Source organism: Columba livia, chromosome 1, assembly GCF_036013475.1.
Source record: "Columba livia isolate bColLiv1 breed racing homer chromosome 1, bColLiv1.pat.W.v2, whole genome shotgun sequence".
Taxonomy (NCBI): Eukaryota; Metazoa; Chordata; class Aves; order Columbiformes; family Columbidae; genus Columba; species Columba livia.
Genome location: NC_088602.1, coordinates 107,778,754 through 107,790,986, shown reverse-complemented (window position 1 = coordinate 107,790,986; position 12,233 = coordinate 107,778,754). Strand labels below are relative to the sequence as shown.

At 42.3% G+C, this 12,233-nt stretch overlaps 2 protein-coding genes across 14 annotated transcripts in view; both read right to left on the bottom strand.

Annotated features, from left to right (window-relative positions):
- Positions 1 to 3,234, bottom strand: part of SH3KBP1 (SH3 domain containing kinase binding protein 1) — a 229,699-nt gene extending 226,465 nt beyond the window's left edge. For 2 of the 6 annotated variants that reach the window (XM_065071825.1, XM_065071860.1), the window contains exon 1: positions 2,341 to 2,506. Coding sequence is in view for 2 of the 6 variants with exons in the window: in XM_065071807.1 (XP_064927879.1) it covers positions 2,969 to 2,972 (4 nt within the window). In the remaining 4 variants the exon portion in view is untranslated. Of the gene's footprint in view, positions 1 to 2,340; positions 2,507 to 2,968 lie in introns of those variants that run through there. The other 4 variants (XM_065071807.1, XM_065071817.1, XM_065071781.1 and 1 more) reach the window with 4 other exon arrangements.
- A 3,689-nt stretch (positions 3,235 to 6,923) lies between these two features.
- Positions 6,924 to 12,233, bottom strand: part of BCLAF3 (BCLAF1 and THRAP3 family member 3) — a 37,046-nt gene continuing 31,736 nt past the window's right edge. For all 8 annotated transcript variants that reach the window (XM_065071720.1, XM_065071710.1, XM_065071700.1 and 5 more), the window contains one exon: positions 6,924 to 11,901. In XM_065071720.1, coding sequence (XP_064927792.1) covers positions 11,872 to 11,901 — 30 coding nt within the window. In that variant the 3' untranslated portion in view covers positions 6,924 to 11,871. The remainder of the gene's footprint in view (positions 11,902 to 12,233) is intronic.

The window sequence follows — 12,233 nt, the reverse complement described above, 5'->3', positions numbered from 1 at the left end:
AAAAGTGATCTTCCATCATCTGCAGAAGTTGGAAGTTGTGTCTCAACTAACAGAAGGAGTTGCACATCACCAGTTGTTTTGTGATGATGGCAGTTAAACGCTGGTTTCTAGAACCAGATTTGTACTCTGGGCATTTTCTAAATTTGGTAAGCTGTACACTTCAAACCAGTTTTCCTCCAGGGTAGCTACCATACATTGTTCTTACTTTGTTTTCTAGACCTCCAACGTCAAGAGAACAGTCTGATGTGTGGGCACGCAAAGATCTTGCAAATGAGGCTGAGGAGTTCTCTAACCATATGCAATTCTAAGTGCTCATGAAACAAAACAAACCCAAAACAACAACACACAAACAATCACACACACACAAATCCCCACAGAACACCACCTCTTCATTTCTCAGACATTAAGACTGAGCTTGTTCCACTGAATTCCAGTTACCCTTAAGGTTTTTGCCTTACCTGACTTTTATGTTTAAAGAACTACAATGTTGTTCCACTCAACTCTCCTGACAAGCCCATTCCAAGTGTAAATTAATTAACTTTAAGATAGTCTAGCTATAATGTCACAGAAGAGCTTATAAAACATCAATAAAGCTGTATTTGTTGTAAGGTTTGCCTTATGTGCTGTAAAAAAATCTTGGGGCCATATGTTGAACTTTACTATACATGTATGTGTAACATACGCACATATATACAAGCATAGGCTTGAACTAATAACAGTATGCAGTGCCATATAGAAAATATAAATGGTTAAAATAGAAGGCATACAAGTAATTTAAAAAGAAAACATTGGGAATCCTAACAGTGTAGCACACATAAAAAATTGACCTATTCTTCTCTGCATCTAAAATATCTTTCAAAAATGGTAACACTAAAATGTTTTTAATAAAGCTGTTTTCATTTGATGTCTCCTAGAAAGATTTGCTTTCATGCTACTCATACCTGCACTTCCTTGAATAATTTTTCTTTTTGCTTTTAAACTACAAGGATCACTTACCATTTAAATATATGAACAACAATGAAAGCATATCTACCCTCCCTTCACTACCATTTTGCAAAGAAAAGTCTGACTGAATTACAGTGATTTGGGAATGTCATTATCCAAATGAGCTTTAAAGATGCCAGATGTGTACAATCATGGCCAGCCCAGGGGAGGGAAGAGTGGGTAAAAGGAAAAAATAAGGCCTTCACTGCTAAGTTACAGTATTCAAAAACCTCTCTCGAGCTCTGTCAATGCAAGTTACATCACTGTTCTTTTATTACTTTACTTAATCTTTTGTATCATGAAGCTAAAAAAAAAAAAGGGGGGGGCTAATGTTTGGACTATAGGTTAAGCAGAAATCAGAAAGGCCTTGTTGCATTGCAATAAAATTAATAAGAAATAAATATACTGAGAGGACAAGAAAACGAAAATAATATTAAAAAAACTATTTCCTGTGACATGCCCTACTGAAGACAGACACTCAGCAGTTATAAACCCTACACCTCATTACCCCACTATGTTTAAAATCTTATCTGTTGCTACAAAAGACAGAAGTTGAAAGCTGCATTAACCAGCAGGCAAACTGACCCTAACAGAGTCTTCTACAACACACCCAATTAAATGCAGCGGTCTGGGATGCTGGCCTGCTGTCAGCAGCAGAGTTCACCCCGATCGATACCGCTGAATGAGCTGCATAGGGATGAACGCATTTCAGCCTGAACTGGAGGACTAACTGAAAGTCAATAGTGAAAAGCTAGTGCTTAATCTTGTAACATACAGGTAGAGCAGCTGATACCATCGGCTCTGACAGTACCCCACAAACTAATCTCTCAAAGAACAAAGGGATGATTTTTTTTCCCCACTATATTCCCAACGTCACTGTGTTACAACAGGTAAAGTAGTGTAAAATGTCTGCCCACATAACACATTATATTTAGTCGTTTCAGTGATACTGCTCTCATGTTCCCCCACAGTCCAAGAGCGTTTCCGCTACCGTGAGCAAAACGGGCAGCTGGGGATCTGAGGACACCTAAAAGCCGGTGTTTTGGAGCACCGTTCGCCACTGCCTTCAGACGCCGGCCGGTGGGTACACCCAGGGCTGCCTATCAACAGCTGGCAGCCTCTTTTGTTCCCTCTAACGCGTCATTTTCCGCCGGGCACCGTGCTGGGCAGAGGGAGCCGCGGGCCAGCGCCGCTCCAGGAGCGCATCGCTCAGCCAGCCCGCGCCTGGCACCGCCGCCTCGCCCCGCATAATGGCACGATTCATCTCCCCGTCCTCCCGCTGCCCACGCCTCCCTCGCCGCACAGGTTAGCGGGCGCTGCCCACCCTGAGCCGGGCAGCGAGGTGCAGCCTCTTACCGAAGTCCGCGGGAGCCACCTCACGGGCAGCGGCTGCCGATCGCAACCGCCCTCCGCGCAACGCTTCCAACGACCCTCCACCCAACGGCCGCCCCCTCGCGGCGGGGCGGTACGGCACGGCCCCACGCGCCGCCCCGCGCCCTCCTGCAGCTGTCGCCGCCGGCAGCCCCTCGGCCGGAGGAGCCGGACCTGCGCGCCCAGGGCGGGGGTTCTCCCCTCTCTCCGCCCGGCCCGGCGCCACCACACCCCAAGCTGCCCGGGGGTGGCTGTGTCCGGCGGCAAGACGGCGAAGCCGGCCAGCCAGTGCACGGGAGGGCTTGTAACCCTGCCAGCCCCGCTCGGGATCAGCCACCGCGGCAGCCCGGAGGGGCGCCCGGCCCTCGCCCCGCCGCCGTAAACCCCGACCTCCTCCGCCTGTCACATGAAAACAATTATTGACTCGACCGGGGGAGGGGAAGAGAAGTTAAAAGCCATGAGGAGGACGGAGGAGCGGAGGCTGGTGGCGGCCAACTCCTGGCCCGACGCCCCCAGCCCTCCGTCGCGGCAGCGGCACGCACCCCACCCGCCGGGCGAGAGCCCCAGCCGGACCTCCAGCACCGCCAACTCGGAGCCGGCGTCCTGAACTCACCCATTTATGTCGAGCTGGGCTTTGCCTGGCGGCGAAAACACGCTGAAAGTTTGAGGCGGCTGACCACGGCGAAGGGGGCGAGAGACAGCCCGAGCCGCCGCCACGGGAAGGAGAAGAGGCTGCTGACAGAGCCGCTCCCTCCTCCGGCGGCCGCCGCTCTCAGCACCCGCTGCAGCCGAGCTGCATTCTGCGTCCTGCTAGCAGTACCTCGGCTTCACTCAGCATACGTATTCGTATGTATTTAAAAAAAAAAAAAAAAAAAAAAAAAAAAAGGAAAAATCAGGCGAGAGAAGGGGCTCAGCCTTCAGCTCCTGACAACCACCTGGGTCCCCGCTGCCGCCGGGCAGAGCAGCCCGGGAGAAAGCACGGCCGAGCCTGGATGCCCAGAGGCGCCCGCTGCGGAGCCGCGGGTGTGCGCGCCTTCCCCCGCCGGCCGGTACGTGGGGCAGGGCGAGGGTGCGAGGAGCAGCTGGGTCTCCCCGCCGGGCGCTCCCGCGGCTGCTGCTGCTGCCGGAGCGATCGGCGCGGCTCGGCGCTGCGGGAAGTGTCGCGAGACTGCGCCAGAGCCGCTGCGCCGCCTCGGGCCGCCGGGAGCGGTGGCGGGGGAAGGAGGGCGGGGAGGGAGGGGAGAAGAGAGGAAGGAAGCGGAGCGGCTGTCCCCAGCCGGGGCAGAGTCGGGGCACAGGGGTGCCGCGGCGCCCCGGGCCCACCTCGCCCGGCGGCTTTCCCAGTTCAGGCCAGGAAGCGTCAGCGGGGGCGCGGGCAGCAAAGGGGAAGGGGCTCGCCTCATTTCGGTGCTGGGGAAGGAGGGGCGGGGGGGCGCTCTGGGCTTCGGACACCCTCTGTGGGAGCTGGCGGCCGCTCCCCCACGGCGGGATAGGCACGTAGCTCAGGTTCCTGCCAGCCACCTTGCCCGTCCGCCTCCCGGGAGCAGTGACCTGCTGCGGGCCCTGCCCGCTTCTGCCCCCGTGGACACTGGGCAGTGCAGCGGCTGCTCCACAGGTGCCCCTCGTTGGGCCGCGGCTCCCCCGGGCCTGGCCGTGAGGGAGGGGAAGGGGGGCATGGCCGCTCCCGGGGGAAGCTGCCACATTCCCCCCTCCGCCCCCGCAACCCTTCACAGGCTCCGGAGGCCTCGAGAGAAGGAAAAAAAAATGTAAAAAATAGTGGCTTCGAGGTTAGTGGTGATGTTTTCACAAAACAGAGGAGGAGCTGATTGTGCTTTCCAGGTATTACAGGAAGATTGGAAACACACACTACAATAAAACCGAGAAAAAAAAAGCAGTTCAGATAGATCAGTAACATTGCTGGAGAGAAAGGCACCTAATAAGGCCAGGGAGCCTTCTTCGCAGCCAAGTCTTCTCACAGGTAAATACTGCTGGGAAAAAGAAAAGGAAAAAAAGCCAACACAACTACAGTATACCAGCAGCAAATTTTAAAACGGCATACTCTGCTATAAAAGGTATAGATAACCTCAAGGCCAGGTTGGATAGGGCTTTGATGAACCGGGTCTAGTGGAATGCATCACTGCTGCTGGCAGAGATTCTGATGATTTTACAGTACAAATACCTTGAATATCAATGATAGATCCAGCAAAAAAGCCTGATCTACCCTCAGGTAGTTAGTTTCTGTACAAAGACAGAAAACTGCCAATAACATTAAGGACAAGGTTTTTGTACTTCTCCCCCTGCTCCCACACAAGTACAACAGAGTCTGTTTTGAAAAGAAAGTTTTAGGTTAGAAATGTGTAAAAGAATAGAAGCATTTCCAGGTAGCACCTGGCATCTTGGCTATGAAAAATCTACATTTCTGATATTGAGATATTGGTGAACTGAGAGAAAAGTAGGGGAGTTTAACCAATGAGAGGCTTAAGTATTTAGACAGAATTCCTAGTTCTTAATTTTTAAGAAAACTTCAACCACAGCTATGAAAACTTTTAAGTTACTTATTTAGGTGCAATAGGAGCACTGGGATATTAGGACTAATGCCATTTGTCTTTTCTAATTTTTGCAAAAAAAAAAAGCGACAAAACCTTCAGAGAAACTCATATTTAAAAACATGAAAAAATTAACTATTGTTTTCAGGAAAATTGGGACACCAAGGCACAAACCACTGACAGAGTTCCAAGACCGTAGGGAGGAGGAAAAAAAAGTAACACGAACAAGCACATTTTATCTTCACACATACACAGAGCATCTTTTAGCCAGTCATGTGCTACCAGAAAAGCCAACATTCACTCATTTATACACATCTTAATTAAACAATGTGAGTTTCCATTATCCACAATTCCTTATTATAAAAAGCATTTAACCTCTATTACCTGAAAAATTTACAGGATTAATTACTGGAAATGACCAGAATGAGAAGCAGCAACTTTTACATAGGCATTACAACAAACTAGCTGAAACCATCAAGTCAATCAGAACAAAATGTCAAACTAGGCAGAATTGATGCAACCAGGTTTGAGAAGGAAGACATCTGTCATTAGCATGGTAATTTTATATGAAGTTTGGGTTTCCAGTGCTCCAGCTGTGTAGTTGGAGGTGGAAGAAATTGTATAACTCAATAATTTAGCTTGGTACATACCAATAGCACTGCTTCTGTTAGAACTCTTCAAGGCTGGTAGTAGAAGTGGTAAGGAATAATACAAAGTAGTCATAAGTCAGTGTTACAATGCATAGGAGAAAGCCATTTAGATGGCTGGCTCAAACAAATTTCTAATTTCAACCATCACTAACCGTTAATGTATGAGAATTTCTTGGCTTTCCCAAGTAAAGCAGTAACACAGTACAGCAAGTTGTCCTCCCTAGGTGGAAAAAAAGATCATGCTAAACTGGGAGGAGCACTGTCGTAGTACCTCCAAGACTTAGCTTCCCATTGTTGCTAAGCCAAAGAATTTCTGTAGGACTGCTCTTATGTTCCTATAATGCCTACATTAAAGGGCACCCCTCAGCTGGGGCTTCAAAGTAACATTACAACGTATGTGGCTTTTTCAGATACCTTACCTTTGTGGTAAAAGCTGAACCAATTATACATCATGATGGCATTTAGAAAGGAAACTGCTCTTCACCTTCTAAGGAAGTGCTTAGAGAAGGTAGACAGGCTTTTAAAGTGATCTTGATGAAAATTAGCAACTTTTATCTAACATGACATGCACTTCAGAACACAACCTACTGCACTTTAACTGACGTGCACTTCTGAAGACAGTAGTCTAATAGTTGGGAAGCATTATTATATCTCCCCAAGTATTATTTAAACATTTTCCCAGAGAGGAAAAGAGAAAATGTCTCCCCCCTGTAGCTACTCTACATAGTAGATTCATCACATGTGAAAGAGTTTTCCTTTACTATCCAGTTGAATTATAATAACCAGATTAGGAGAATTATTTTTAAGAAGCCCAAATTATTTACATTCAGTGAGGATCAAGACAGATTAGATTATAGAAAGCTGAAGTAAATAATGGAGAAGTCCTCCCTTTTCCTTTAAACACTGCAAGTGTATTCTAGCTTCACCTCATTCTCACTCCACTCTGTTAAGAAATCTTAGTATTTAACATAGTTATTCTCACCTCACACTGATGATACTGTATTAAGGGAATTCTTAGAAATGCACACTTTTATTGATTATAAACTTTGGTAAAGTTAACCAAGTGTGCACCTTCCCCCATTCTGTCCCTTTACAGGGCAAGAATCAAGATTTTGAATGCCATGGAGGAGATGAACACACCCACTTCCTAAGTTTTTTGAAACAACATCTATTTTGTGCTAGTAATGAGAGGACATTCATATTTTGTGTCTTTGGAAAGGAGCTTCTTTTAGCCAAAAAAGTGCGCCTAGAATGTAGATAAATACTTTAATCCCCCAAAGAAACAATAAGCTATAAAAGCAACAGTTCTACAAAAAAAATTTCAATGGCTACACAGATCCAAGTAAAATACTCTTGACGCTTAACTACTGAATTATTTAAGTAAGAATTTTGTTAAAACATTTATTGTCTGTAGAAACAAAATGTACATTAATTTTATATAAACTATGTTAAACATACATATAAACATACCTACATCTTAATACATACTTACGAGGCTTTTAGATATGGGAAAACATTGTCAAAAGCACCATTGTGGACTCCAAAGACTACAGACTTCAAATGTTTTTGCATTTAATTCCATCCTCAGTAGTTTAAAAATGTCATTACTTATCCACATTTACAAGTAATTACATTAGAGGTTTCTGATATTGTGTTTGCGTGTGTACACATGTGCACATACATATTAGATGGTCCTTGTGAAGCTACAATATAAATAAGGTCAACATTAATATATTCCTTGGAAGTGACTATTAATCCACATCCTCATTCAACTGGGGAAAAAACCCTACTATTCTTACAACAAAACAATGAGGCTTTTTTAAAATTCCATGAAGTATACTCAAATAACAGCTGTTGTACCCTGTCTCTTCCCCTCAACAATAAAGATGTAGGAGAAGCCAATCACAAAATAAAAGCCATCTACTACATTATTTACAGAAAATGAAATATTTAAAAGACAACATTAGATTTAGCCTGCTTAGACAAAATTCAGAGCAATGAACAGAAAACTCTATTAAAGTGGCAGGCAGCATAGAGCCATTAAACCACATGGCTAAATGCCTACTCAAAACCCCCTCCACCAACAAAAACCATCAGGCAGGGAAGGAAGGGGCAGGTGTTATGACAACAATTTCCTCTGATTTTAACACTGAAAAATTTATGCTCACTAAGCTCGAAACAGAACAGACTTAAATGTTCATCATTGTGTTTAAGGTCTATTAAGAAGTCAAGTGTTACAAGTAGGCTTTCAAAGATCTTGAAATGGCTTTTTCCCCCCTTCATATGGATGCTGAAGAACCTATCTTCAAATCCTGCAGCAATGGAATGAAGTCTGTCAAGAACCAGAATTATGTGCAGAAACATTTTTTCCTCCTTCCAGCTTCATTAGGATGCAAGTCTGAAGTCTTTCTTTTAGAGAGCTCTCCCACAGAAAACTTTGTAGATGGCTGTTCAGATGCTTAAAGAAAGGCAAGAGGCATGTTTCTACACAGCATGGGAAAAGATCCTTTCAGGAAGCAGGGAAGTTAAAGATCTACAGTCTTCTACAATGAACAGTGAGACATCAAGTCTCTCTTTGCTATAATCTCTAATTATCTTCTCCGAGCAGCTCTCACTATCCATTTTCAAGACAGAAAAATGACTTTACAACGCATAACAAGCAAATTTTGAGAACCCTGCCTTTTTAATGCCACGTAAGTGTAATATTGGGGTTTGTTTTGTTTTTAAAGCAACTAAGTTCATATAAAGAAAATTCAGCATTTCACCCTGAGGCCCTGGGAGAGAAGGCAGCAGGTAAACCATTACCACAACCAGCAATCAGCTGAATTTACTCCCATCCTCTGCTGTCAGTTACCTGAGTTAGGACAGTTATGTCCAGGTCTCAAGAACATCTAAATCTATCAGGTAAGGTGATTTTAAACATGTAAGTAATTATTAGAGTTAAGGCAGGCTTGTAGAAGCCCTGCAATGTGTTGCTTCTTGCTAGCCCCAGAATTTTGTTAACCTTGTGAACTCTAAGATTCTAACCAATCTATGTAGAGATTAAAGGGATCAGCAATATAAATGCTAACATCACAACAACTTATTATTTCAAACACTTTAAGGAAGACTCTAGTCGTATTAAACCCATTGCATTTTGGATAGCAATTAAAACCAAAACAATTTCACAGGTGAACAACTGAGAATCACATGAGCATTTAACAGTATTTTCAAGTTAACCAAAAGAAAAGCATTTCACATTTATATTTTCAAAGTATAAAACAAAGTTTAAAAGCTCTTACACAATCACATTTTTAACTTGCCCTTGCAATGTAAATGCAGTGACAGACTTCACTAATACAAGATAAACTTTTCCTTCTGAGGGTGAGGCTTACACACATATTTAAAGTGGTTGTTTTAAGAAGCATTATCAGTCCATGCTCCCATTGGAAAAAATGCGATAACCAGGATATTACTTAAGTCTTTGTACAAGTGTTTTCTACAATGCAGTCACAATACAGAAAGGCACCAAGTTTTTCAAGTAAATTGACCTTTCTTCTACTTACACTTTATCTTGTGCCTTCACCACCCAGTCAGTAACTTCCAATACATTGTTCTCAAACAAACATTATATTCCAGTACAACAGAACTCTTCTGTGCTAGAATAAATAAGCTGAGTTGTGTATGAGTTTATAAAACAAGTGTCTGTAATTCACAAAGATAAATCTACACAGCAATGTCTCATACCAGATACCAGCACAGAGTAGATGCCTCCAGCAGCAAAGCCAGTCACAGAATTCAATTTCTTTACCAATTTTATAAAACACAAAGTTTTACCATGACAGAATCCTAAATTAGTTATCAGTAAAAAATGTGATTCCAGCAAGTGTTATTACCTTAAGTAAAAGCTAAGGCAACTCAAACAGTGACTGAAGTTCATCAAATGACATTCATCTTGATGCCAAAGGTAGGCAAGTGGGTAAAGAAAAAGTCAGTAAACATGCCCAAAAAAGCCTGTTTGTAATATGTTGCTGACAGCTGTAGAAATAAAACACAAGGCTACACTGTTGAAGTACAAACCAAATTAGAGATATCTAGTCATGCACAGTTAAAATACAAAAGCATAAAATCAGAGGAGCTAGTCACACTTCTAAACCTGGGTAAAGCAGCATTAACTGACTGAAGTCTGACTACTCCAGCATTACTTCTGAACAGCGTTAGCAAAATTGCTGTCAGAAGTTTCTTCATGTATCCATTTTCCCCATTTGCTCAACAATGAGTTCTCTTCCAGGCTTTAACAAGAACGCTGCAGGAAGCTTACAGAAAACAGTAGTATCCCGTTGAATAAGACAATATAGCTTCAGTAGTTTGTCCTATATCTTACATGGTTTCACTTCTTACATGTTTTACAGTGCTTTAGCACATTCAAGAGCAGTGTGAACAGCTTGTCAGCTTGATGGTAAACCTGTCCTCATCTGAAAGGGTACATGCAGCACCCCTGCCAGCAGGCTCCTCAACTGCAACTACTTTTTCTTTGGGTTGACTCAACCTGTTCTTCCGATTCCTTATTTTCATCTCCCAGTAAATCTATACGGGATGATTTTGCCAGATTCATCACGGACAGCATAAGCATTAATAAATATTTTCTTACCTGCACAAAGTTACCTGACTCTATTTGACCAGGGTATTTCTTTCCTTGAGCTTCCCATTTTGTGTATGCACAAAGTTACTGAAAAACTAGCTGAATCATTAATGATGTATTTAAACCGAAAAATCTGAGTTTTAGAAACAAGCCATCTGGTGTCATTGTTGAATGACCATAACATCAATGAACATGGCAAACCACCTGCCTGCCTACTCCCTATGAACATTAAGCAGCACCCCTCAGAATCTGAAGATCTTAAGTAAATGCTATTTAGGTGTTCTGAGCCATACCCACACTTTCAAATAGTCTCTCTACTGTGGGAAAAAAACATTACAAAAAAGCATGCAGCAATCACATCCTGACTTTCCACCCCCAAAACCAGATTTCCTTTCCTCTGAACATACCTCTACCCAGTATGAGAATTCTGATCTACAATCCAAAACAGAAACTAGCCTGCATTCCATATAGCTAACACTGTCTTGGAAATGACAGAAATACATCAGCCTGCAAATGTTGTGGATATTGTGAACAACTTTTTTCTGAAATAAAAACATCTCTGAAAACTACTTGCTATGCATCTTTAATTTACCTGCAATAAAAAGTCCAAACAACTCTGTAATACATACACACAACCCTATTATATATTAAGGCAAAGGCTATAAACAGGAAATAAGCACAATATTGTTTATAGCTGCTTGGAAAATCTCTTGCTAGTAGTTTTGCATACAGCATAACAATATTGCAGTACAGTAAGCTTCAGAGAATTACTGGAATTCTGAAGAAAATTACAAGCTATCTGCATTTAAAGCAGTTTCAATTATGAACAGCTTTGTTAGAAGACATGCTTATTAAAACTTTGTTTTTCTTGCAATTAAATCTTTCAGACCCCAATTTCAGAACCCAGGAAACCACCAAGTCACTTATGACAAAAAAAATCAGAGAACATGTGGCTTGGTCAAGAGTGTCATACACCAAAATGAGACAGAATAATTTTGAATACAGACCAACTAATCCTCTAACAGCCCCAAGCATGCTTTCAGTGCAGTTATCAGCTACTGCTACAGTACATTACATACCTGCCCGTTACCATTCATTTTAATCAAATACTGAAAGTTGTCCCAACATTCTAACAATTTACAAATGTATATACACATCAGAAAACCAAGTACATTAAACTAAAGTAATACAAAATACTGTTTGATGGAAATGATTGAACAGAGGTGTAAAATCTATTGCGTAACCTAAAAGGTCATTACTTGGAAAATCCTGAGCTAATGTGCTATTACCAAACAATTCAGGCACTTTTTTTTTTCCTTTTTTTATTACATAAGCAATACACTTTCAACATATAAACCTCTGGGTGTAACAACTCGAGTTCCATCTGTAACATCATGCTCAGAGAACAAGTATTCAATAAATAAGACCACCTTCAATGACTTCTTGAGACTGGTACGCAAAAGGAACTAAAGGTACATACTACAAGGTTTCAGTTGAATACTGTACTTTAAAAGCAATTATTAAAACCGTAAAAAAAGTTCTGCAGCATTCCACTACTGAAAAATAAAGTTATTTTTGATCAAGAAAGTTACAGAGTTAGTTCCTTTATCATATTTTAAGTCTTGACAAAGGTGTCAAAAAATGAACAGATGCTCCCTTCGCTGTGTTGTGTGTTTCAACTTCAGGATCACAGCTCAGTTCAAGTTTCCGTTGCAATATTTATATTTCCCTACAGAGCAGAAAAAAAAAAAATCATTACTCTTAAGTTGTAACAGTGGAAAAAAGCCTCCAAACTTTCAAAAGTACTGTATTATTATAGAATGTAACATACAAGATACTTCCAATTTTGCATTGAAACAGCAAACCTTCAAAGATAATTATGCATATGCATGCTTTAAGGTATTTCAAAAGGGTGAAATAAAGATGTTTAACACATCTCAAAAACAAGTTCAATCATTACAGTAGGCAAAATATGGGAAATGCTAGAATCTGAGGAATAATTTTGGTTTTTAAGAATTAGCCAACCAGCAATCAGTATGTTGTTAAGAAAATGGCTTATTC